Source organism: Myotis nattereri (assembly GCF_964212035.1).
Source record: "Myotis nattereri genome assembly, chromosome: 4".
In the NCBI taxonomy this organism is placed as follows: domain Eukaryota; kingdom Metazoa; phylum Chordata; class Mammalia; order Chiroptera; family Vespertilionidae; genus Myotis; species Myotis nattereri.
The window spans coordinates 66,278,504-66,305,885 of record NC_138079.1 but is presented as its reverse complement, the minus strand read 5'-3'; the positions used below and the strand labels follow the sequence as shown (position 1 = coordinate 66,305,885).

Below are 27,382 nucleotides of genomic sequence, written 5' to 3'. Positions count from 1 at the left end.
CAGGGCTGTATTTTTTCTTTATATTGCAGTTACAGTAGTTATATTACAGTAGTTTCTCCCACCTTATCTGCAGCTTCAGTTACCAGCAGTCAACTCTGGTCCAAAAATATTAAACGGAAAATTCTAGAACAGTGGTCGGCAAACTGTGGCTCGCGAGCCACATGCAGCTCTTTGGCCCCGTGGCATGGGCCACGAAGTTTCAATTGCACTGTACATGCGCACCCGCCTGCGGTATTTTGTGGAAGAGCCACACTCAAGGGGCCAGTTTGCCGACCACTGTTCTAGAACAAACAGTTTATAAGTTTTAAATGACACGCCATTCTGAGTAACGTGATGAAATCTCCCACCATCCTGCTGTGTCCTGCCTGAGATGTGAATCATCCCTTTGTGCAGCGGATTCACGCTGTATATGCTACCCGCCTGTTAGTCACTTAGCAGCTGGCTCAGTTATCAGGCCAACTGTCCCAGGAAGGCTTGTGTTCAAGTAACCTTTATTTTACTTAATGGCCCCAAAGCCATTCACATCATTTTTATTACAGTCAATTGTTATAATTGTTTTATTTTATTACTAGTTATTGTTGTTAATCTCTTACTGTGCCCAATTCATAAACTAAACTTTATCAAAGGTATGTACGTATGTACAGGAAAAACATGGTGTATACAGGGTTTGGTACTATCCACAGTTTTAAGCATCCACTGGGGGTTTGGAACATATCCCCCTCAGATAAGGAAGGATTACTATACTAGCTTGATTTTTGGGGGTAATTATGTGTGTAATTACTTTGAATTTCATTTCAGGTAGAAAAGGAGAGTTACAACTTAATTGTTTAAGAAGGGTGTATGTTGGTTCTGGGACTTGATCCTACCTCACTTAAAGCAAATTAAGTTAGCTGTTATTTTATTTATTTTTTTTTAACGTGTACTTTTTTTTTTTTAAATATATTTTATTGATTTTTCACAGAGAGGAAGGGAGAGAGATAGAAAGTTAGAAACATCGATGAGAGAGAAACATCGATCAGCTGCTTCCTGCACATCTCCCACTGGGGATGTGCCCGCAACCCAGGTACATGCCCTTGACCGGAATCGAACCTGGGACTTTTCAGTCCGCAGTGGGAGATGTGCAGGAGGCAGCTGATCGATGTTTCTCTTTCATCAATGTTTCTAACTCTCTATCTCTCTCCCTTCCTCTCTGTAAAAAATCAATAAAATATATTTAAAAAAAAAAAAAAAAAAAGCTCCGCCTCCTAGGTGGCTCCTTGCAGTTCACCCAGATTTGGTTCTGATTGTTTGGTTTCCATGCCAGTCAGCATCTCCGGGTCTATATCCGGGCCTGATCAGGGAGGCAGGGCTGATAAGCAGCCCCTTGGAGGCCCCAAGAGAAACAGAGGCGTGGCTGCTGGCAAGGGCCGGAGAGAAAGAGAGAGGCAACAGCTGATCAACAGCTGCTGTGGAGGCTGCGGATCAGACCCTGCCTCTCTCTGCCGTGGCAACCCAGCACTGACTTCCGGACTGACTTCCGGTGTTTGGTTGAGCCTTCAGTCCGTCGTTACGGACCCTGGGTTTTTATATATTAGGATATTCTTTGGTTTGGAATAACAAGGTCTAAGGCTAAAGAGCTAAGTTTGTGGCCTGAGAAGTTGAGGGGTAAGTACATTAAGGAGAAGTTGTAAAAAATACTAATCTGCAATCTCAGAAAATGAGTTCTGTTTTTTATAGTCACCTATGCTGGGTGTTAGACTCTTAAATGAAAAGAGCCCAGTATGTATGCAGTTCATTAAACTTTCTAAGGGAATGAGCATATCACTGTGGATATTTCCATTTTTGCTTATTATCTTACAAAGGAATAAACTACTTGATCAACTTAAAGTACTGAGTTGTTATTTATCATTTGAATAAACGGTAAAATTATTTTTGATATAAATTTAGTTGGACAGTTGTTTTTTAAGTTTTTAGGGCAGAAATATTGTCAATTTCTTTTTTTTTATCTTAATGGCAAAGTGAACCATAAAGAGTTAGGAATAATATCTACATTCAGAATAAAAGAAGAGATACACTTGACTGTAAAGATTGCTTGAAGGTTAAAATCTACTAAAAACTGAGATTCCACTCTGGGAAGTTTTCAACAATGGCAAGGGTATTTTTCCTCCAACAGGATTAATAAATGTGACAAATTTACCAACATAAGCCTACAGGGCTTTTCCACATGTGTTTTTTAAATTGATTTTGAAGAATTATAATGAATAAAAGCTTTTGTAACTAAAAAATAATTCACGTTAGGAAGGAAGTGAAGCTGTTGGACTTGATGTGTTTGACCTTTCTTTTTCAGTCTCAGCTTTTCCTCACTAGCCCATTATCTGCCACATGTTTCCATCTCAGAAAAGCCCACTTGTAGCTTGCAGAAAACTCTGGAAATGCTATTGGAGAAAATAGCAGAGGCAGTGCCATCCCCGGCGTAGCAGAGGGCAGTGTGTTGTCAGGTGCCCACTCCCCTTCTGTTACCATGCTGATTCTCATTCTGTGCAGTGCGGCTTCCTGTTGTGGTGCATGGCCCCGAGCCCTTCCAACGGGGCGGAACTGCTCTACAAGCGCATCATCCGTCCTATCTTTCTAAAGCACGAGTCCCAGGTAGACAATGTGGTGAACGACTTGAAGGACAAAGCCAAAGAGACTGCAGATGCCATCGCTAAAGAAGGTAAGACTCGGGGACAGTGTGGTACAGCATGTGAGAGGGGAGGTGATATACTGGGCTCAAGCAATAACCTTCATGGCCTTCTTGTCCTGTTAGCTTACCCCAGCCAAATACCAAGAGAATGACCTACAGCAGTGGTTCTCAACCGTGGCTGCACATTAGAATCACCTGGGAATCTTTAAAATCCTGATTTCTGGGCCTCATCCTCCGGAAATTCTGTTTCTTTGCTATGGGGTGGGGCCACAACATTAGTAACAAAGAAACAATTTCCAGAGGATGAGACCCAGAAATCAGGATTTTAAAAAGATTCCCAGGTGATTCTAATGTGCAGCCAAGGTTGAGAACCACTGACCTAGAGGGATTTCTCTACCAAGACTTTGCCTGTTGTCCTTTACTTCTCCCAAGATTCTTCCTCCATGCCACGATTAATACACCATTTAGTCAGCGTATCAGAACCAATGACTTCCTGTGGTGGGCACAGATTTCAAAGAATCATATGTATTTATATTCAAGTACATCTCTTTAATTCATTTTAGGTGGAACTGCTTAATATGCTGTTCAGATTGCTTTTGCTACAGGTCCCAGAGAATGCCCTCTTTCAGCTCTCTGATTCATTCATTCAATAGATACTTATTGAGGTGTTTAATATATGCCAAGCATGTTCATAGCCCTGGGGATGAACTAGTGAACCATATCATACTCCTTGAACTCATGAAGATTTATAATCTTATTGAGAGAGAGAATTAAATTAAACTAAATTATATGATATAGTTAATAGGTGATAAATGTAGTAGATAAAAAGACAGGGGGTGCTAGGGGCTGAAGGAAAGGTTGCAGTTTTAAAGAGAGTGACTTAGGAAATCTTCACCAATAAGGCTGTACTGAATCAGACATGGAAGTGGTAAAGGAAGGAACCATGGAGAAGAATGCTCGGGACAGCACATGCAAAAGCCTGGAGGTGTGAACAGGTAGTCGGAAGAGAATGACCTAGAAGGAGTAGGAGACAGTTCAGAGAGGTTAAAGAGTGAGGATGGCAGAGGACAGATCACGTAATGCTTGGTAGGCTGTTGTACAGGCTTTGGCTTTTCCTCTGGGTGAGATGGGGTGCGGTTGGAGGATTTTGAACTGAAGAGCAACACGATCCATCCTGTGCTTGAACAGGGTCATTTTGGCCACTGTGTTAAGATTAGACTGAAGGGAGACAGGGAAGAGATCAGGAGACCAGTTAAAAGGTCATTGTGGTAATGTGGCTGGAGTTGATGCTGGTGGCTTGGTTCATAATGGTAGCAGTAGGAAATAAGTCCTTGGATTCATGATAGATTTTGAATGTAGAACCAATAGGACTTGCTTACGGAGTATGAGAGAGGAGGCAAGGATGAGGCCAAGCTTTTTAGTCCGAACACATGGTCGAAAGATATAATTGCCATTGAGCTGGGGAAGACTGGGTGTGATAAGTTGAGGGGGAAATAAGGAATTCAGTTCTGGACATGACTTTGATGCCGGGGTCCAACCCCAGCGTGTCCAGGGGTCCCCAAAGGTGTGGACGGAGTCGGCGAAGAAGGAATGACAAGGAGACAGCGTTCAGTTGATCAGCAGCCTAGCCAGGATCTCCAGCCAAGTTCTGGTCTCGATCTCCAGGGAGGTTCTGCTTAGGATCTCCAGCCAGGTTCTGTGTCCATGTTCTCTTGCTAGGTTCTCCAGCCAGGTTCTCCAGATTCTCCAGCCAGGTTCTGTAGCCATGTTCCCTCGCTAGGTTCTCCAGCCAGGTTCTGTCCAGGTTCTCCAGCCAAGTTCAGTCACCAGGTTCTAGTCAGGTTCTCTTGCCAATTTCTGTAGTCAGGTTCAGTCCAGGATCTTTTGCCATGTTCTCTCCAGCGAAGTTCTTCTGTCTGTAGGTTCTGTGTAGGTGCTGTCTTCTTTCTGTCTCCTAAGTTCTGTGTCTTGCTGTCTTATTACATCTGTATTTATACCAGTTGATTCAATCCTATCAATCTCTATTACAAAGGTTAGGGCGTTTCTTATCTCCATTCCAGGGAGTAAAGATTATGTAGCTTAAGCATGATTGTTCATAGTTAAAGTGATTAATTACCCGCCTGGCACTTAGTTGAGGGGTTTTATTCCCTCCCTAACTTCAGGGAAAAATTCCTACCTGGGGAAACAACCTTTCTCGGAGAGGTGACCTTGGTTAAAACACACAGCGCTAAGGGGAGCAAACATATTAAGAACAGTATGCTATATATGCCAGGTCCCTTGAAACAGCAAGGATGGACCGGCTCCCGGCAAATTCCCCCTTTTTTATTTTTTAAAAGCAGGCATTAAAAAGAAAAACCCCAAATGCTCTCTTGTATCCATTTTAAGAGTAGGATTGACGCTTTCCGCTATTACCTGAGTCATGATCTATCACCCCAGGGAGAGCTTGCCAATCCTGCACTTTCCCAGGGTGGAAAGGCTGCAGTGGGGTTAAGGATAAGGCTCCTTGGGCCTACCTTCTCCCATGCCATTACATTTACCTTTCCTTCCTCAGAAAAGCATGGACATATTTCTTGTATAAAACGTTCTGTCTGACTGGGAGTAACCTTAATTCCTCTGCTAGCAAGCATATGTGTTAAAAGATCAATACAGAGTCTTATTTCTTTAGACTCAGTATGGCACATCTTCTTAATCTAAAGATCAATACAGAGTCTTCTTTCTTTGGACTCAGTATGGCACATCTTCTCAATCTGAGTTCTGTACTATCCACCTTCTTACCCTACTTATCCTCTGTAGGGGGGTCTGCAGTACCCTGGTGGAGTCCTATCCGTCCCGAGTGTGGGGTTTTCAATGGGGGTGGAGGGCTTACCTAGGGGAATCCTGTTCCAGGAGTTCCCAAAGGTGTGGACGGAGTCGGCGAAGACTATCCACCCTCTTCCTACGGTGGAGTCCTATCCGTCCCGAGTGTGGGGTGCTTACCTAGGGGTCCCTGTTCGGGCGCCATATGCCGGGGTCCAACCCCAGCGTGTCCAGGGGTCCCCAAAGGTGTGGACGGAGTCGGCGAAGAAGGAATGACAAGGAGACAGCGTTCAGTTGATCAGCAGCCTAGCCAGGATCTCCAGCCAAGTTCTGGTCTCGATCTCCAGGGAGGTTCTGCTTAGGATCTCCAGCCAGGTTCTGTGTCCATGTTCTCTTGCTAGGTTCTCCAGCCAGGTTCTCCAGATTCTCCAGCCAGGTTCTGTAGCCATGTTCCCTCGCTAGGTTCTCCAGCCAGGTTCTGTCCAGGTTCTCCAGCCAAGTTCAGTCACCAGGTTCTAGTCAGGTTCTCTTGCCAATTTCTGTAGTCAGGTTCAGTCCAGGATCTTTTGCCATGTTCTCTCCAGCGAAGTTCTTCTGTCTGTAGGTTCTGTGTAGGTGCTGTCTTCTTTCTGTCTCCTAAGTTCTGTGTCTTGCTGTCTTATTACATCTGTATTTATACCAGTTGATTCAATCCTATCAATCTCTATTACAAAGGTTAGGGCGTTTCTTATCTCCATTCCAGGGAGTAAAGATTATGTAGCTTAAGCATGATTGTTCATAGTTAAAGTGATTAATTACCCGCCTGGCACTTAGTTGAGGGGTTTTATTCCCTCCCTAACTTCAGGGAAAAATTCCTACCTGGGGAAACAACCTTTCTCGGAGAGGTGACCTTGGTTAAAACACACAGCGCTAAGGGGAGCAAACATATTAAGAACAGTATGCTATATATGCCAGGTCCCTTGAAACAGCAAGGATGGACCGGCTCCCGGCACTTTGAGACATCTGTTAGGTACCTACATGGAGTAGTCAAATAGCAAGTTGGATATAGACATCAAGAGTTCAGGAGACATGTCTGGGCTGAGGATATGAATTTGGGGGTCACCAGCACATAGACAACGTAGTAAGCATGAGACTGAATGAGGTCACTAAGGGGGTGAATGTGATTAGAAAAAGAGGCCCAAGGACTGAGCTCTGAGGCCCCAATGTTTAGAGATTGAGAAGATGAGAAGCAACCAGCCAAGCAGACTGATAAGGAGTGGCCAGTTGAGGTAGCAAGAAAATCACGAGACATATCATTGGGGCCAAGTGAAGAAACTGTTTAAAAGCGGAGGAAGCGATCCATAGTGTCACATGCTGCAGACAGGTCAAGTCAGATAAGGACTGAAAACCGAGCATGGGATTTAGCAGTGAGGAAGGCACTGTGATCTTGACAAAGCAGATTTTTGTAGTGGTGGGAGCAATATCCAGATTGGAATGGATTTGAGAGAAATGGGAGGAAAAGCATGAGAGAATGTAGACAGCTGTTTTTAGAAATTGCCTGCAAAGGAACAGAAGAATTGGGACATAACTGGAAAAAGGAACTGTCCTGAGGATTTCCCCCCGCCCTTTTCCTTAAAGGTAAAAGAAACAAAGTATGTTTGAAAATTAATGGGCATGATCCCGTAAAGAGCAAGAGGATGACACAGTGAGAGGTAGTCTGTCCTTGACTAGACCAGAGGGCATAGGATCTAGTGTACAGAGGGCTTGGTCGTAGGAGCAGGGACAGTTGATAATAACAGGAGGGAAATCAGAGTTTATGGGTGAAATGCTGGTAGGTGAGGTGGGAGCTTATGGAAGTAATTTTTTGATGGCTTCAAATTTTTCAGTAAAATAGGAAGGAAAGGTCAAGTGAAAGGGGATAGAGAAGGAAGGAATGGAAAGAGAAGTATGAAATAGTTGTCTAGGGCCAGGGCCAGCAAACTTTTCGTATGAAAGGCCAGATATTTTCATTTTTGCTGGCCATCAGGTGTGTGTTGCCGGTACTCACCTCTCCCACTGTGTACTGTGAAAGCAGCTGGGGATGACACGTTAACCCGTGAGTGTGGCTCTAATTTGCAGGCCACTCTGAGACAGTGGGAGGAGTGGAGTGCCCAGAACAGCATCACATGATTGCCAGGCAATTTTAAAGGCTCACTTGAGATTTGTGTCCATGGATTTAAAGTGAGAATGGTGTGACTGTGTTTTTCTCCAGCCACATTCAGAATAGGTGGAGAGCTGTGTCCAGGTTAATTTTGTTAAGAACTATAAAGCGAGAGTGGGACTAAGGAGTGGCTAGTATTTGATGGAATTTAAGTTGGGTGAGCAGCGAAGTGAGGAACAGAGGCAAAGACCAATGAATGAGAAAACCAGGTGGTGGAGGAAGAACTGACTCAGCAGAGTAGAAGGAGTGAGCTACAACGGTAGGAGGAGATAGTGCCATGGTGTGCTTGACACTGAGATCATAGAAGGACTGAATTTATTGGTAGTGACAAAGATATTGAGTGAGTGCCTGCGGTAGGCAGAGTAGGTAAGTAGGTAGGAGGTAAAGGTTATTGGAGGGGAGGAACTAAGAGGTAAGGATAGTGGAAGGATCATGTATAGCTATAAGGATATTGAAATCACTAATAATTCAAATAGTAATGGTATTAGGGAATGATAACTGAAGCAAAATTCTTAAATAAGGCAGCATAGCCCAAGGATCAGAGGTGACTGGAAAAAGAAATGCTAGTGGAAGATAAAATCTGATGGCATGAGCTTCTGAATGTGGCCATGAAGAACCAAGATCACACTTTGGTACAAGGGTCATGGAAGAAAAAAACAAAAACAGCCACCATATGAGAAAGTGGCATCCTCAGAGGACAACATATTTCTGTAAAAGCAAGGAGGTCAGGGAAATGTTTGGAGAAATGGATGAGAACAGAGGAGATTTGCTGTTGATGAGTCTTAAGTTCCTGAGGGCACATTAAGGGTTTTCAGAAATTGGAGAAAAGTGGGCAATGGACATGGAAGTAGGGAATGTTGTTGTTCGAGCTCTATGATAATTAGAAAGTGGGAGATGAGGGCCACCTGACCACGGGAGGAAGATCCCACCCAGACAGCTCTTCAGCAGCACTGATGCCCCAGCACTGTGTCCTCATTCCTCCCTCACCGAGCTCTCTGAACCCGTGTCTGTACTAGAGCGCCAGTCTACTTGAATACGGTTTCCTACAACCTTAAGTGTAACGTGTAACTTTCACATGCTCCCACTTTGGAATCACCAGTTGCTTCTTAGGAACCTTCTTTCCTGTTCCTCCTCATCCTCAGTCTAGCCATCAGCCTCTGGTGATGTCATTTCTGTCTAGTTAGCCCACATTTCTTAGCCTCTTGGTTCTGTTAGAGAGCAGTACTCTAAAATCCAATTTTAGTCCAATTTTACTGTGGTATGATACATTCCTAAACAGGGGAGTGAGAATGAAAATGAGGAGGAACTTACATGCTGTTACATATTAGACTTTTCTCAAAGCTTCTGGAGAATCCAGAAGTCAATTTTTGCAAACAATTCGTTAACTTTTTTCAGCAGTTTTAACTGAATGGAGAGCAGCTGCCAGGTGGTGAACAAGGAGGGACTTGGCTCTGATCACTGAACTCAGGCTCCATCAACAACAGCTGCAGCTGTGGAATCTCAGGAGGCCCTGGAGGCTTCCAGAAATGCCCCCCTCCTCCATCTCACACACCACACTAATTCTCACAGCACATTCCAAGTTACTGGTAGTTAGGAAGGCTTAGTCTCCCACAGATGGACAACTGTATATATACTAGAGATCCGATGCACGAAATTCATGCAAGGGGCTCAGCCCTCACAGCCCAGCTTCGTCTGGAAGGTCATCTGGAAGGTCGTTTGGCTGTTTGGTCTCATTAGTATATTATACTTTTATTTTTGTAGATATTAATCCTCACCAGAGGATATGTTTTTATTGATTTTAGAGAGCGGGAGAGGGGAGAGAGAAACATCAATGTGAGAAACATCGATCACTTGTCTCCTGTATGCACCCTGATCAGGGGATCAAGCCTATGACCTTTTGGTGTACAGGATGATACTCCAACCAATTGAGCCACTCTGGTCAGGGCATGATTATTTTCTTAATGAATGTACTTTCTTGCCTCCAACTCAAAAGACTTGTAGCACGCTCTTCCCATCATAGGAAGAAATGGTGGCACTGTGAGAGAATATGAATGTGTATAAATAGGCCATCATGTCTGGGTTCTGGGAATGATGACTTTCTCTGACTTCTGTCACTACAGAATAGGTGGATGACCTATTTGTCATCTCATTGAGACATAGTGACATTGTACAGGTGAGCACCCCTACATAAACGAGAATTTCTTGATTGTACAGAGGAACACCATACGCCCAGGGAACCTCTGCAGCTTGTAATGCTTACAGGACAATGGGCTTAGGTGACACTTCACTACCAGGGGGCCAGGCGAGATGCTCTTCAAGTACTTTGCTCAAGTGCTCAGAATTTGTGCCGTGAAGTAGTTTCTTGTCCATTTCCTGGAAACTTATTTTAGCCCTGGCCACAAACCTCAGTGTGTTCTCATCTGAACATGAGTCATCCCAGTTGTTACCCAGTAGCTACATTATGCACAGAGCCTGCATTGCAAGGAGCTTTGACACAATGTCCTTTCCTCCTGACAGCCAAGAAAGCTGCCGTGAACTTACTGGGTGATGAAAAGAAGAGCACCTAAACCACCCACAGGATGAAACCCTCCTGCCCTCCGCACCTTCCTATTGGAGCTTGATGTTGTGTTGGGGACTGTGGTATAATCATTTTAATGTTGCCTTGGAAACATTTTTGATATGTTAAAAAATGGAATGTGTGTAAGTATTTTTTTGCTTTTACTGTCTAAATACATAGGGAGCATTTTAATGTAAATGTAATGCAATGGGCAGTATCCAACTTTGGAAACTATATTTTGCCTCTGGATAGGGAATGTGTTACCATCCTGCAGGGAACATAAACTTAAAATTATATATCCCACCGGCTTTGTACTTCAATGGGCTCTCTCTGCATGCATTTTCTCTGTACTCTTTAGGGTTCTACTTCATGTAATGTACAATTTTGTATTAAATGTTTTGAATGTAGTTGTGCATATGTATATGTAGGGAAATGTGCTGACTGTAACATGCGTGATGCTCTTGAGCACCTGCCAAAAGCTGGAGGTTCTGTTGTGCTGGTGTGATCTGCTGAAGGTATTTAAGCGATAAATGAGGTTGAATGGAGGTTGGCCTGTTGTTTTCCTAATGCAGCAGCAGAATACTGGAACAGCTTTGTAAAGCAGCCACTGTGCTGCTCAATGGGGAAATAAATGTACACACATCAGTGATCTGCAGCTCCCACTTCCCTATAGAACCAGTAATACTGTCTTGTGGCCTGTTGATAATCTGCTGATAAGCTTTAGATTTGTCTGTTTTTGAGATGCTAAAATGGAAATCATCCCTGGTTTCACCTTCAGTGCTGACATGTTGGTATAGTCTTGAGGTTTTTTTTTTAACCATTTGAAGGACCCCCCGGAGACTTGCCTGCCTCTGATTACATATATGTTCTTGTTTATATCATTAGCTAGCAGTACATGCTAATGATGACACAGGCTCTAAGAGCAGTTCTGGGAAACAGAAAGGAAGTTTGGTATAACCTGTAGTCTAGTTGGCAGTGGTTAAGTCTAACTGCCTTCACCTTCTTTCTCGGGCCTTAAAGTCAAACACACGAGGCCTCCCTAGTCTGCAAGTCAGGGTCATTTGTAATATGTTTAAATGCCTTCATCTTTATGCTTTGTTTTAACACATTGCATATAACTACATAGTTTAAGTATAGAACAAAAAGTTGAAATCAGTGTTTCCATAGTTTGATCAGCCAAGTAGCTTACAGAGACTGGCAGCTTGTCTGGGCTAGGGAAACAGCTCTGCACCAGCCATACTGCAAGGAACTTCTGGATCAGACTAAACGGACTGAAGAGTATAACCAAATTACCAGGGTGAAATATCCAGCCTGTAAAATGTTTTTTAAGGCAAATAAAGATAGTTCTCATTTCAATAACAATTAGATAAGGTCATAATGTCTCATGATGTAAAAAATATTAAAGATATCAAAAATAAGAGACAGTATCACCCAAACATTATGGATTAGGGCATTTTTTTCTGGGGAAAATTAAATCATAAGGCATCTTGTTACATTTACCTTAAAAAACTTAGAAAGCAAACAACTATTATTTGGAGAAAGTCAAGCCTTAGATTTAATATTTAAATCTCTTTACCTATAAAAAAAAGTATGTCTTTCTTGGTGCAAAAGAATGAAAATTAGCAACCTCTAGCTTACAGAACATACAGATTATGAGTATATATATTTTCAGGCAAGATGGGAGGCATAAAAGTTACTATTGCTTAAGCTACTTATAGGCTAATGTCAGTTTAAAAAATATAATAATAAAAAACATTCTGAATGCAGATTTTTGTCTTGATAACTTTCTCCCACAGTGTATTATGGAAGAAATTTGTTACTGTTTTTCGTAGTGAAAGACAGGAGGAGTTTTGAGTTGAACAATTCTGTTTCAGCTTTGATTTCCCAAGTAATGTACTGCCATGCTAGAGTATTTGAAAAACTAATTGAGCCTGTGTGTAGCTAGAAGACAAGCATTTATTTGTACATGAGTGGTATTTGGGGGGATTATAAAGTTATAGAATCCCTACAGCAATTCTTTCTCTACTTGAAAGGTTTCAGATCAACAATTACTACTACTCTGGAGAGTCTCTGCCCACAGCCTGAAGAAAATGAGCATAGCCTTTCACTACGTTACTGCCTGTCCTGAAGATGTGATCTATTGAATGGATATGGATGTAAATAAAATTCCATTGTCTCACTGAACGGTTACATTTCATTTTGTAGGGCCTTAAAAAAAATCTAGACTAATTTATGCAAAACCTGAATACTGATAAATGAACCCTAAACACTGCTGTTTATTAATCCTCTTCCTTACCTGCCTGTGCTTTTCCCCTGGTGATTACTCCTCATCAGTTAGACTTTCCCTAAAGAAAACATACCAACCAAAAAAGGTTTCTATCAATAATTCGTACTAGATTTAAAAGAAATCTAAACCACTTTCTACTCACCTATTGCATTACACACATCTCATGTCATGTTGGTGTATTGTACATACTTTGATGAAGTAAACATCGCTATGTGCCTCCAAATTATTCTGTACTTTGCTACTTAGAACTTGAGGATTTAAAAAAAAAATACCTACTGCTGGAGGGTGTGTTAGCTTTGTCTCCTACATCTGCCTTTACGTGTCTGTGTCTGCAAACAATCTGTGTTTAGAACAATATACGATTCAGATCCTTAGCCATCAAATATTGTAGTTCTATACAGTATGGCAGGAAAGTAAATATATTTGAGAATGACCTTAACTAAAAGTTTTCCTGGCTGCTTACCACAATATTCTTATAACATCTCTATATAACACACATTTCAGAAATTAGGATAAGGAGGTTCTTTGGTTAGAGTCCAGGGGTGGGCAAACTTTTTGACTCGAGGGCCACAATGGGTTCTTAAACTGGACCGGAGGGCCGGAACAAAAGCATGGATGGAGTGTTTGTGTGAACTAATATAAATTCAAAGTAAACATCATTACATAAAAGGGTACGGTCTTTTTTTTTTTTAGTTTTATTCATTTCAAACGGGCCGAATCCAGCCCGCGGGCCGTAGCTTGCCCATGGCTGGGTTAGACAGTGGTTCTCAAGACTTCAGTGTGCACCAGAATTGGGGGGCCGGTTGTTAAAACACAGGTAGCTGGCCCCACCCCCAACATGTCTAACTCAGTAGGTCTGGGGCAGGGCTGAACAGTTTAAATTTTCAACAAGTTCCCAGGTGGTGATGGTCCAGGAACCACATTTTAAGATAAAACTACACTGTTAGGTAAATGTTATCTTTACAGTTAGCTTTACAGAGGTTTTCAGATCTGGCTGCACATTACAATCAAGGAGTTTTCTAAAAATATTGGTATGGGATGCCATTATCAGAAACTGACAGTCACAGGTGCCAGTATGCTTCCAAAAGTTTTCAGGTGATTCTAATATGTAGCCAGCGAAAGCAAAGCAGGGGTGGAGGGGAGTGGACCTCTGGGATTGGATAAAAAGTAAAATGATAAAGGTACAGGATAGTTAACAGTCAACGATTAACATGATGATAATGAGAGAATTTGTGGTCTCTGTCCAGGTGCCCTGGTGCATTGGTTGTGCCCTGAGGCATCTGGAGAAAGGGAAGTTACAAGTTACCCTGACATTCCAATGTTACATTATTATAGACAACAAACAGGCTTAGTTGAGGTAAAGATTGACTTTTGCCAGGGAAGAATCTAGCCTAGGACATGACTACCTGCCATAAACTGCTTTTAGTTAAAAAGTTTTAACTTCAGACCATCCTTACTAGGTCTCAGGAGTTTACAGGGCCACCACACAAGTCTTCCCTGAGCCAGCATGTGGTCCCTTTTGTCTACACTGCTGAAACATATTACCACACATATATTGGCTTAAAACAACTCGAATGCATTAGCTTACTGTTCTGGAAGTCAGACATCCAAAATGGCTTGGCAGGACTGCATTCCTTCTGGGCACTGGAAAATCCCTTTACTTGCTTTTTTCAGCTTCAAGACTGCCTGCGTTTCTCCGCTGAGTGCTTGTGATTACATTGGGCCCATCTGGACAGCCCAGGCTACAGGCTTACCTTGTTTTATTGCGCTTCACAGGTCTGTTTTTTACAAAATGAAGGCAAGACCCTCCACCAGCAAAAAGATTACAACTCGCTTTATTGTGATACTTGCTTTATTATGAAGGTCTGGAACTGAACCCACAATATCTCTGAAATATGCCTGTACTCTCTCCAGCTCCTTAATTACATCTGCAAAGTCTCCTTTGCTATGTGAATAACATAATCACAGGCTTTTGGGGGGAGGGGCATTATGCTGCCTCCCCTACCTAGTCTCTCTCTGGATACAGAAATTTCATTATGAAGTCACACCCAATATAAAAATAAATGTAAAGAGAAATCTTAATGTTGGGAGGGAACTAAAATAAGGAGGGTTAGTGAAAAACTACCCTATCCCTATTCAAGTAAAAGACTAGAGGTGTATCTTCTCCACACAGTAAGAGGATCTTTGGAACACAGGCAGAGCTGAGGGACAGAAGTTGAGTTAAAAACAGGATTGGGTGACTAAAAGCTGAGACCCATTTCCCCACCCCACCTCCTCCCACTAGGCTCCCAGGAAGGATCTCAGTAGACTCCTCTCTGGGGAAGCGGATCAGCTTAAGAGAAAAACACCTCAGCCAGATACCCTTTAGTGAACTCGATACACCAGCTCTTGTGTGCTCAACTTCCAATCAGCTTTTTTATCTTTCACTCTGAAAAAAAACCCCACCAATCTAAAGCAAGCCACTTAACACGACAGGGATCAAAATAAAAACAGAAGAAAAAAATTAGAAAAGAATGTAAATCATACTCTGAGAAATAAGAAATTATATCCATAAAAAACAATGCTAAAAAAAAAAAAAGGAAACATTCAGATGACAAGAGCCTAGACAAGTTAAAAACACAAGAAAAGTGAAAAAAATTCAATAGAAAGGTTGAAAGATAAAGCTGAGGAATTCTAGGAAATAGAACATAAAGGCAAAGAAATGAAAATGAGAAAAAGAAAATGAGGACTAGTCCATCATGTCCAATATTCAAATCAGAGGAGTCCAACAAAGATCAGAAAGGGAAGGAAAATCATCAATGAAATTTTCAAGAAAATTTCCCAGAACTTGAGAACACAAGGTTCCCGATTGAAAGGGCCCATTTAGTACCCAGCTCAATGGGCAAAAAAACCCACCCCAAAGGAAGCACACTATTTCCGAACAGCGAGGTGTTTCAGGTTTCAACAGGCTAATGTGGTTACAAGAGACCATGAACTAGAATGGTTTAGATTTCCCTTCAACTATAACAGAAGTCAGGTCATGAAATAATGCCCTTGAACTTCTGAAATAAGATGATTTCCAAGGCTAATTCTATACCCAGCCCAACAGTGGGAGGGTAGAATGACACTTTCAGACATGCATTTTCCCCAGGAAGATCTACGGTGAGTTAGACAATACAAGCAACCTAAGAAAGAAGAATACACAGGATGCACTAATACAGGAAATCCCAAACAGCAAAGCAACAGAGTCACACTCCAGTGATGGTGAAGGGAACCCAGAGTGAAGCTGTGCACTAGGCCTCGGGTGACCAGTAGAGTAGAGCCAGGTAAAAGGCTCCAGAAGAGATTTTTTTACAAAGATGAAATTAAGCCCAAGCCAATTTGGTTCAGTGGATAGAGTGTCCGCCTGTGGACTGAAGGGTCCCGGGTTCAATTCTGGTCAAGGGCACATGCCCAAGTTGTGGGCTCAATCCCCAGTAGGGGGCGTGCAGGAGGCGGACAATCAATGATTCTCTCTCATCACTGATGTTTCAATCTCGCTCTGCCTCTCCCTTCCTCTCTCTGAAATCAATAAAAATATATTTTAAAAATAAATGATTAAAAAAATGAAAATAAACTACCTGATTTGAACAAACTTTCTGAAATGAATAAAATAGCTGTTTTGAACAAACTTTTTGAAAGGACATTTTGACACTGATAATTTGTGGTTGTGATATTCAGAAAATCAAGCAAATATACAATAAAAATAATAGCTCCAAGAAAAACATAAGCCCAGAAAACAAAAATACCCATCGCACACGTGTTTCTTAAACTTAATGTGTGCTAGGTATATACACATATAGTAGCTTAGCGTATGTGTGTGTGGGGATAGTGATAAAAGCTAGGCACTAGCTTTCTATATCTAAATTTCCATATTTTTATATAGTAAATTAAGAAATAAGTCATTTTTAAAAAACCAAAATCTTAAATGTGCACAAGAACTACTTGGGGATCTTATTAAAATGTATTTGAATTCCAGGCTGGAGCCAGAGTCCACATTTTCAAAAGCTCCCAGGGGAGGCCAGTGTTGCTGATACACGGCTCAGCTACAAATGGAATATATGATAATAATGTAAGCCATGAATAGTGACTAAAATTATGAAATATATTGGTAATTGATAGGAGGGAAGATAGAAAGCAGACATGCATGTGGTGGGGGTAAAGGAAGAAAAATCTAAATCCTCCTAAGATGGAAGTTACTATCCAAAATTGAAACTATTAAAACTAGCTGGCTCTTTAAATTATGTACAGGTATAATATTGATAACAATAAAGTCTTTAAAAGTAGGCAAAGGATGTGAACATAATTCATTGAAATAAATATTTGGTATTTCAACATATGAATAAATGCACAATCTTGCTCATTAGAGAAGATTCCATTTTTCACTTGATTGGCAAAGAAAAGTTCAATTATGCATTCATTGCAATAAGAAAGAGCAATACAATGTTACAGCAATAGTTCTGAGACCTTTCTGACAATACTTCTTGCCAAAACAACTTTAAACTCATCTTTTTAAAAATATATATATTTTTTAAAAATATATTTTGGCCCTAACTGGTTTGGCTCAGTGGATAGAGCGTCAGCCTGCAGACTCAAAGGTCCCAGGTTCGAATCCGGTCAAGGGCATGTACCTTGGTTGCGGGCACATCCCCAGTGGGGGGTGTGCAGGAGGCAGCTGATCGATGTTTCTCTCTCATTGATGTTTCTAACTCTCGTATCCCTCTCCCTCTCTGTAAAAAAATCAATAAAATATATTTTAAAAATATATATATTTTTTGATTGATTTCAGAGAGGGATAGATAGTAACATCAATGATGAGAATCTTTGATTGGCTGCCTCCTGCACGCTCCCCACTGGGGATGGGGCCCACAACCTGGGCATGTGCCCTTGATTGGAATCAAACCTGGGACCCTTCAGTCCACAGGCCGACACTCTAACAACCACTGAGCAAAACTAGCTAGGGCTCCAGTCATCTTTCTGTGACAAATCTTTTGTTAACTGTCCCGATATCCATTCTCAACTACTTTCTTCTTGGCTACCTCTATTAGGACTGAAAAAACCATATATCCACTTTCCCAGCCTGCCTTGCAGCTGGATGGACATGTGCAACCATGAGAATACACACCTAGGTTATATAGTATAGTCTATTGTTCCCAGGCTACAAACCTGTTACGTTATTGTACTGGTACTGAACACTGTAGGTGAGCGTAACACAATGGTGAAATATTTGTTTATCTAAGTAAGCACACCTAAACATATAAAAAGGCGTAGTAAAAATATGGTATAAAAGCTTAAAAAAGGGTACACCTGTACAGGGCACTTCCCATGAATGGAGCTTGTAGGACTGAAAGTTGCTCTGATGAGCCATAAGTGTGAGTGAATATGAAGGCCTAGGACAGGACTATATACTACTGTAGATTTTAAAAACACTGTGCCCTTAGGCTACACTAAATGTATAAAACAACATGAGATGAACAAAATTAAGTATAAGACAAATGATGTAATTAAGAGAAACAGTAAGCACAAGATGTGAGGCTGCTGATGGTATAACATGGCAAATGGTTTTATAGCGAACTTTTTCTATAAGTAGAAAGAGTACATTCTAAAATAGTAATAAAGTTTGGTATAGTAAATACATAAACCAGTAACAGTCATTTATTATCAGTATTATGTACTGTATATAATGGTATGTGCAATACTTTTATGTGACCGGCAGTGCAAGTCTGTTTACATCAGCATCAACATAAACACAAGTAATGCATGCTGTGCTCCCAATTTATAAAGGCTACGGATGTTACTAGGGGATAGGAATTTTTTAGCTTCATTATAATCCTACGGGATCACAGTTGTATATGTGGCCATCACTGACTGAAGCTGATACGCAGCGCATGACCAACAACTCTACCAGAAGCATAGGGAGCCAGAGAAGGCAGTTGCCCAGGAGACTCTCAGTGGACAAAAACATATGGCTAGATAGAGATTCTCTTCAATTTTACAAAAAATTCCCACTTTCAGACTCTGCTTTTCAACAAAGGTAGAATCAGCAATCCAATTTAATTTATTGAACAAGTTGTGATTCAAGGTGCTACAGCAGAGGTAATTTTAGAACTCCAATGAAACAATGACCTTAAGCCTACAAAATAAGCAAATCTAAAGCTTAAACTCCAGGACTTTCCATGTCAAAAACTAGTAACTGAACTACTCAATTATAATAGCTAATTAAAAGAATATGATCTAGCCCTGGCTGGGTGGCTCAGTTGGTTGGAGCATCATCCCATACACCCAAAGGCTGTGTGATCGATTTCTGGTCAGGGCACACACCTAGGTGGTGGGTTAGATCCCCAATCGGGGTGCATGCAGGAGGCGGCAGATCGATGTTTGTCACATCAATATTTCTCTTTCCCTTCCTCCTCTCTAAAAAGAAAATCAATTAAAAAAAAAAAAAAAAAAGAATATGTTCTAGACTGGCTGTTCATAGATCTCCAAGAGGATTTAACTACTTTCTTCTACTTTCAGGGTCATACTAAACATCCACTACCCATTTTATTCTTTTATTTTTTTATTATTTCTAAAATGTATTTTTATTGATTTTAGAGAGGAAGGGAGGAGATAGAAATATCACTGATGAGAAAGAATCATTGACTGACTGCCTCCTGTATGACCCACACTGGGGATCAAGCCTGCAATCCAGGTATGTGTCCTGACCAGGAATCAAACTGTGGCCTCCTGGTTCATAGGTCAACACTCAACCACTGAGCCACACCAGTCAGGCTTCCCATTTCATCCTTTTAAATTATCTCTTCCACTGGCATTGATTAGTTCATAAGCAAAAGCTACACAGTCAGTTTTGAATTTTATTTCATTAGCTTAAAAGGTGAACAATATGTTTCAAATCTTATTAAACTCATTTGTCTGAACATGTTTACATAGAGCACAGATACAGGATTTCAAGTAACTTATGGTAGAGGCCATTGTCCATTTAAAAATAAGCTTCTTTCTTCCACAAAAACTGCACTGAAAGGCAAAAAAAATTTTAATACTGCGTAAGAGCTAGACGCAAACTTCTGATGTAAATTTATTTCATTGTCAACTCTCATGCTAAAGCTGGGAGGCACAAATGTTCATAGTTCAGTTAAATGATACAAACAAAAAGCTTCAGTTTCTCTCAGATACAAATCAGAAACCTCCATCCACGACTCTTACAGTAGTATGTCAGACTTGATTGTCTTGCCAGGTCACTTCTTCTTCTTTCCTTTCCCTTTTTTACTTCCCTCTCCTTGCTGAAGAGTTTGGTCACTACCTCCTGTTTTTTGTGTCCTTGTTTTTAGTTTAGGAATCATTTCCGCTGCATACAACATTACTGACTTACCTAGGAACCAGAAATTAGGGTCAGTGTATAATCTGAGAGATAAGATGTAAAAGGTCATTAACTTGAATACCATGAAGTTCAAGAAATCATCACACCACATCAAGAAAATGAGAAGGATTTCAAAAGAAAAAAAATAAATGACTATAAAGACAATGACTAGTTCAAGTGGGGGCCTTTGGTGGTGAAAGTATTGAGAACAACGCTGAAATATGCAAAATAACACAATCAAAATTTAAAACACTAAGTGTGAAACAAAAATTTGGGTCTTGGTCCTGGTAATTAACTTGCAAATCCAAGGAGAACTTTTCTAAACATAAGAAATTGGAAACAGCATATCATTATAACTTTTAAGCCATGGAAACACAGTGCCTTTGTCTTACAATAAAAATCCAAAGCCATTAAGTTACAAAAGATGTTACTCATATGCTCAGATGATTTATGAATACATGCACCCCTGCTTTGTGCACCAACCACCTCCTCCAGCTCCAATAGCTGCTGTCCTTACTGCAACACATCAAGACTTTAGCTTTTTCTTTTTACTTTATAACTATTTTCTTAGTAGAAACAGGAAGCAACATCTATTCAACTATAATTTTTAAATCAAAAGTTTGTATGTGGTTATTTTTTTGGTCTTTTTGACTTTTAAGAGATAGTATAGAAAGATGTCAAATAGAACAAGAAAAGAAAAAACCACTGAAATATACTCAATCTGTCACTCCTCAGTCAGAATCTTAACATTTTTAGAAATACCTAGAAACCTGATCTATTTTTTTTAAAAAATATATTTTATTGATTTTTTACAGAGAGGAAGGGAGAGAGATAGAGAGTTAGAAACATCGATGAGAGAGAAACATCGATCAGCTGCCTCCTGCACATCTCCCACTGGGGATGTGCCCACAACCCAGGTACATGCCCTTGACCGGAATCGAACCTGGGACCCTTCTGTCCACAGGCCAACGCTCTATCCACTGAGCCAAACCGGTTTCGGCGTAACCCGATCTATTTTAATTCAACTAAAAACAAGTTCTCAGTTTGGGGTTATTGTGTCAAAATAAAACTCAATTAAGAAAATTAAAATATATTTTTTAGAAATAAAAAAATTCAGAAAAGAGTAACATATAAATAGATACTCTTCTCCCCAATACCCAGAGTTAATATTTTGGAATACTGATGTTCAGTTTTATTTGGTTACTTTTTTTTAAGAAATAAAACATTAGGGGATAAATGCTGATGGGAGAAGATTTGTCTTGGGGTGGTGAACACACACAATATAGTGTACAAATGATATACTGTGGAATTGTTCACCTGAAACCTGTTTAATTTTGTTAACCAGTGTTTACCCCAATAAATTAAGAAATTACAAATAAAAAGAAATAAAACACTAGGGATAATGCTACAGTCTTCTCTGACCACAACCCCCTGTGCCAACTCCCTACCCCTTGCCTTGCTTTTGCCATTAGGTTAACTACTATCTTAAGACCAAGTATTTTCTTACTTTGTTTTTAAATTTACCTAAGTGGTAATATTGTCTCTTGCTTTTTTTCACTAATATGGCTTTTTAGATTTATTAATGATAGAAATTATAAGCAGACCTCAAGATCTCTAGGATCTGAAATGGCAATTAACATCTGACAATTTAATAATTTTACACTTTTAACCTAGGAGCAATGATGGATTTTCAGAGGTTTATAAAATGTTCACAAAACAGTATTTTTGGAGGAAACCATTAGTAAGTTTCATCACATTATCAAATAGGTCCTTAACCTTAAAGAAGTTTAGAACCAGTGCAGCCACTGTGGAAAACAGTATGGAGTTTCCTTAAAAAATGAAAGTGAACTGCCATTTGACCCAGTGGCCCACTTCTAGGAATATATCCCAAGAGCCCCAAAACACCAATCAGAAAGGATATATGCACCCCTATGTTCATAGCAGCATTATTTAAAACAGCTAAGATTTGTAAACAGCCCAAGTGCCCACCAGCAGATAAGTGGGTAAAAAAGTTGTGGTAGGTACATCTACACAATGGAACACTATGCAGCTGTAGAAAAGAAGGATCTCTTGCATGGCTGGTGTGGCTCAGTGGTTGAGCGTTGATCTATGAACCAAAAAATCACGGTCAGGGCACATGCCTGGGTTGCTAGGAGGCGTCAATCAATGATTCTCTCTCATCATTGATGTTTCTCTCTCCTCCCCCTTCCTCTCTGAAAACAATAACTTATAATTTACATATATAATAAATTAAAATGATTTCTTACTCTTTGAGACAGCATGGATAAACCTGGAGAGTATTATGCTAAGTGAAATAAGCCATTCAGAGAAAGACAAGTATCACATGATCTCACTCATATGTGGAATGTCATAAACAAAATAAATTGACCCACAAAATAAGTCCATAGGCATGGAAGCATGCAACAGACTGATGAATCTGAGTGGGGGTGCAGATGGTAGGAGAGGGTGCAGATGGTAAGAGATTTTATATACTTATATGCATAACCCATGGACACAGACAATAGGATGGTGAAGACCAGAGGTAGGGCGGGAACTGGGTAGAGGGGGGCAATGAGAGTAAAAAGGGGAGAGACATCTGTAATATTCTCAACAATAAAGATAAAAAAATAAAACAAAAAAATGTACCCCAGCCCACCAAAAAAGTTAGCAGCACTGTTTTACCCCTCCATCGGTGGTAGTCCTTTCTCTAAATTAATCTGGAGAACACACATTATTTTTACCTTTCAAAAGATCAGAAACTTTTTTGCAGAGAAGAGGAATGAGTAACCTATCCCCAAATTTTATTCATTCATTTAAAAAAGCTTACGTGATGGGAATTGTACAAGACAGAGGCTGCCATCTTCCTGTTTGAGTTGAACCCGGACTCTGCCCCTGTACTGAGCATCACGATTCCATTCTCTGGAGTACATTTTGTTTTTCTAATATAAAAGGAAAACAGGCTTTGTTTAAGGAAATTGTTATATCAATGAGATGAGTACGGAAAATAGTGAAGAAAGAACCACATCATACCTCAAGAAATGCATTAAGTCCAACTGCTGCGCACACATCTTGAATCTCTGTAGCTGTAGGATTTTCAACAGCCTGAACAGTTTAAAAAAACACTAAATAGCTTAGCTTTAAGTAGGTACTACAATATTGTTGTGTAAATCATTTCAAATACTATGATCAAAACATGTATCAGCCGAAACCGGTTTGGCTCGGTGGATAGAGCGTTGGCCTGCGGACTGAAGGGTCCCAGGTTCGATTCCGGTCAAGGGCATGTACCTGGGTTGCGGGCACATCCCCAGTGGGAGATGTGCAGGAGGCAGCTGATCGATGTTTCTCTCTCATCGATGTTTCTAACTCTCTGTCTCTCTCCCTTCCTCTCTGTGAAAAATCAATAAAATATATTAAAAAAAAAAAAAAAAAACATGTATCAAACCCAAGGTTTCCTTTTCTACTAGGTCTGTTTCCACTATAATTTTAAAAATTAAAAAAAAAAAAAAATCCCTGGAATAATACTGATTCATTCTTGTTTTGTTCATCTCCCTTCCAACAGAACATACATTTCACAAGTGGAAGGACTATTTTGTTCATCAGTACATTCCCCAACATCTGGCATGATACTTGGAGCATAGTAGGTGCTCAGTGAATACTAAACAATTATGACAGATACAGCCACTTTAGAAAATTATTTGGTTGTATCTATTAAAGCCAAATGTATGCATTCATTATGGTCATGCAATTGCACTTCTAAATATATATTTTTAAAAAATGCAAAACTATGTCCACTAAAGACAAACTCAAGAATGTTCACAGCAGCTCTATTTACAAAAGCCCCAAACTACAAACAACCTAGTTATCCATTGACAGTAGACTATGGTATATTCACACAATGCAATACTACATAGCAGTGGTTTTCATTAAGGTGATTTTGCCCCTCCTCCTCTCCACCCAACGTTTGGCAAGGCTTGGAGACATTTTTGAGTGTCACAACTATGATGGCGTAGGGCACTGGCATCTAGTGGGTGGAGGCCAAAGATGCTGCTAAACAACTTAAAATACACAGGATAGCCTCACAACAAAGAATTATCTGGCTCAAAATGTCAATGGTGCTGCTGTTGAGAAACGCTATTACAGAGCAATGAGAAACTTCACTCAAAAATGTGGATAAATCTCATAAAGTTTGGTGAAAAACAGATGTAAAAGTACACAGTGTATAATGCATTTTAAATAAAATTCAAAAACAAGCAAAAGTAATCTATGGTGATGGAAGCCGGCAGTGGTTATCCTTGTATATGAGTATATACGAAGAGGACAGTGACTGGGAGGGGACATAAAGGAGTCTTCCTGGGTGCTGGTAATGTTTCTTCTTTTATTATTTTTAATATATATTTTATTGATTTTTCACAGAGAGGAAGGGAGAGTGACAGAGAGTTAGAAACATCGATGAGAGAGAAACATCATCGATCAGTGCCTCCTGCACACCCCCTACTGGGGACATGCCCACAACCAAGGTACATGCCCTTGACTGGAATCGAACCTAGGACCCTTCAGTCCGCAGGCCGATGCTCTATCCACTGAGCCAAACCGGTCAGGGGTGTTTTCTTCTTTTAAATTAGGGTGCCGATTACCCACGTGCACTATTTTGTGAAAATTAAGACTTAAGATTTCTGTATGCTTCTGTATGTATGCTTGCTATCTATCGATAAAGTTAAAAACAATTTAATCATTCTCCATTATCTGACAGCTTGCTACCAGAGGCCTGTTACAGGGAGTCAGGCATTATTCTGAACCAATGTTTTGATGTCTTCTCTTTCATCCAGAGGCAGCAAAATAGACTTTCTTTTACACATTTAAGCAGAAAATGAGAGATATAAAATAACAAAGTCAATGCTTCAGACCAAGTTACCTTAACTCTGTTCTGTTGTTAGATTACAAAATGGGATTCTTAAAAAATAAAATGACATCAATTTTGAAAATGAAAGGCATCAACAAAGTCCCTTCACTCGGCATCAGGCACTTTCCTAATGCCAAGTTATTTTTAAAGTAACTTTACCCATCTCACAAAAGGTAACTGACATAAAACTATAAAACTCAATGCGTCTGAATTTTCTGCAAGTCTTCTTTAAAAACTCAACTGCATTCTGGGCATTTCATTGTGCAGTGACATAATTTTGGTTGCCTTTATTAAGGGGAACACTGCCATAGCCCTGGTTTAAATGAAAACTGCAAATCCTACACCTCTCCCCGCCTCCTTAAAAAAAAATAAAAAATAGATTCTTAGAGAGGGAGAAACACCGATGTGAGAGCGAACAGATCCACCAGCAACCTCCGTGTGCGCGGGATGACGCGCCATCAACTGAGCCGCACCGGCCAGGGCCCCCTCCTCTTTCCAACACAGGCTCATGAACAATCATTAAAAAAAAAACCTCCTTCAGCTATGACCTCGTGCCTTTCTGAAGGAATGCACCCAATCCTTGGCCGCTGTTTCCCAAATGCAGTCAAGTCAAAGAAACCTCTGTGACCCTAAGAGTAAAGCCTCCCCTCACGGGCCAAGGTGCCGGCCTGCTTACCTTACTTATGGGGATTCGCCTGCCCTCCGCGATGGTCTTCTTGTTATTTAAATAGGCAGGGTATATACAAATAAACCTGCCACAGGAAAAACGCAGCTGGCATCACTAGAGCAGTATTTCCAAAACTTCACCCATTCACTCACTCGTTATCGTGACAGCCAGTACCCCTACACTGTAAGTCGCATGTTTTTTCTTTATATTGTCTACCTTTCACTTAACTTACTTAAAAAGTAAACTTTAACTCACTGCCTTAAATGAAAAAAAAAAAAACAAAAACCCAACCACCCACTTCCTAGAGAATATTTTTTAAAAAACGTTGTCTTGCCCTAACCGGTTTGGCTCAGTGGATTGAGCGCCGGCCTACGGACTGAAGGGTCCCGGGTTCGATTCCGGTCAAGGGCATGTACCTTGGTTGCGGGCACATACCCAGTGGGAGGTGTGCTGGAGGCAGCTGATCGATATTTCTCTCTCATCGATGTTTCTAACTCTCTATCCCTCTCTCTTCCTCTCTGTAAAAAAAAAAAAAAAATCAATAAAATATATTTTTAAAAAATTATCATTCCCTGTCATCAGGGCATGTGCCCAGATTTCAGGCTCAATCCCCCAGTGGGGAAAAGACAAAATAAAAAAAAAACGTTGTCTTAACTGCTCAGTTAGATACGGGTACCTGCCAAAAGGTCCTGGGGCCGGGACACGCCTCTCTCGCGTCTAGAAAGTACGGCGTCAGAGGTATTATTAACCTAAAGAACTCAAACGGGCCTTCCTGAACGCCACAATAGGAAAAAAACAGACTTCTCCCTTTGTGCCTGTTCCGTAACGTCATGTGCACGGAGCGCCCACGGTGCTTTGCGTCGCTCGCGGACGGGTAAACCAGGTGATCACTGAGCTACCTAAAGTCGGCATTTCAGGGACCCTGCGAAGAGCCCTCCAGGAGAAACGAGCGCCGGAGAGCAGCTCAGAGCCTCCCCGCGAGCCTTTCCCGGGGCTGGGAAGCGGCGCAAGCCCCGCGGCTCCCAGCAAGCCCCTCCCTGCCTCAGGACCCACCTGTCCTGGTCGGCCGGGGACCGCGCCGCAGCGCAAGCCATCTCCGCCCGTGCCCACTGGCGTGAGACCCGCCGGAACTCCGCTCTGAGATTTCCCAGACCACCCCATTTCCGGCGGAAGTCCTGCCCCCCGGAACGCCTTCGCGTCCCCGGCTTTTCCCTGTCCGTTTGTTCTGGCACCTGTCGCTCGGCGCCAGAGTCCTAGCTCCAGACGTGGCATTTGGCCCTATCCTCTCGCGATAGCATCCGCCAACGCCACTAATTCTTTCCCCTGTGTCGTCAAAGCGAGTCGTTTTGGGCGCATGCGCCGTCGCTAAAATGGAATTCCGCGCTGAGTGCTGGCCACTCACCTATAGCTGGGGGCTCTGCACTGCGGTAACCTGTGTAGTTCGAAGTTGGTTGTTGGAGCGGGCAAGAAGATTCCCTTTATGTTTTATCTTTATTCGCTTCTGGGCCTAGCAGCTTGCTTTCAGCTTGGCAAAGTGGGTTTTTATAGTGGTGGGACAAGCAAAATGACTGGCACGTTTCTCGTTGTGCCGCATAATTGTTAGAAATTTGTACACCTTTTTAGATTCTGAAGGTCATCTACCCTAAAAGTCACTATACTTTTGCGTACCTTAGGTTAATCGCAAAGCATTATTTCGGCATTTCCCTTAACACACCTTCATTTCTATTTTAGTAGCTGCTGTTTATCCCACACCTACAAAGTAGCTTATTAAAACCTGGGCAAGGTAAGATAGGTATTCTCTTTCAAAGACAGGGAAAAAAACCTAAACAAACAAAAATTCCTAAATTTCCCCAGCCCACTAAGGTTAGATGATTTACCCATTCGTGCTAATGATAGCTGAGCACAGATGCTCAGCTAGTCTGACGGGAAGCCTCTGCCTTTTCTCCATTCCCTAAATTC

General features: G+C 41.2%; 2 protein-coding genes across 3 annotated transcripts in view; one reads left to right on the top strand and one right to left on the bottom strand.

Annotated features, from left to right (window-relative positions):
- REEP5 (receptor accessory protein 5) overlaps nt 1-12,373 on the top strand; it is a 36,625-nt gene extending 24,252 nt beyond the window's left edge. Inside the window, exons 4-5 of the mRNA XM_081090198.1 lie at nt 2,524-2,692; nt 10,155-12,373. Coding sequence (XP_080946324.1) covers nt 2,524-2,692; nt 10,155-10,204 — 219 coding nt within the window. The 3' untranslated portion in view covers nt 10,205-12,373. The remainder of the gene's footprint in view (nt 1-2,523; nt 2,693-10,154) is intronic.
- Nucleotides 12,374-18,534: 6,161 nt separating this feature from the next.
- SRP19 (signal recognition particle 19) lies at nt 18,535-26,612 on the bottom strand. 2 transcript variants are annotated; one of them, XM_081090196.1, is made up of 5 exons: nt 26,477-26,600; nt 25,433-25,508; nt 22,887-22,958; nt 22,684-22,795; nt 18,535-19,868 (listed from the first exon to the last, which is right to left on the bottom strand). In XM_081090196.1, the coding sequence occupies exons 1-5, from the start codon at nt 26,515-26,517 to the stop codon at nt 19,735-19,737; spliced, it is 435 nt and encodes a 144-aa protein (XP_080946322.1). In that variant the 5' UTR covers nt 26,518-26,600; the 3' UTR covers nt 18,535-19,734. The 2 variants fall into 2 exon arrangements, with proteins under 2 accessions (XP_080946322.1, XP_080946323.1); XM_081090197.1 differs by lacking the exon at nt 25,433-25,508 and having other exon boundaries at nt 26,477-26,612.
- Between the last annotated feature and the right edge of the window lie 770 nt (nt 26,613-27,382).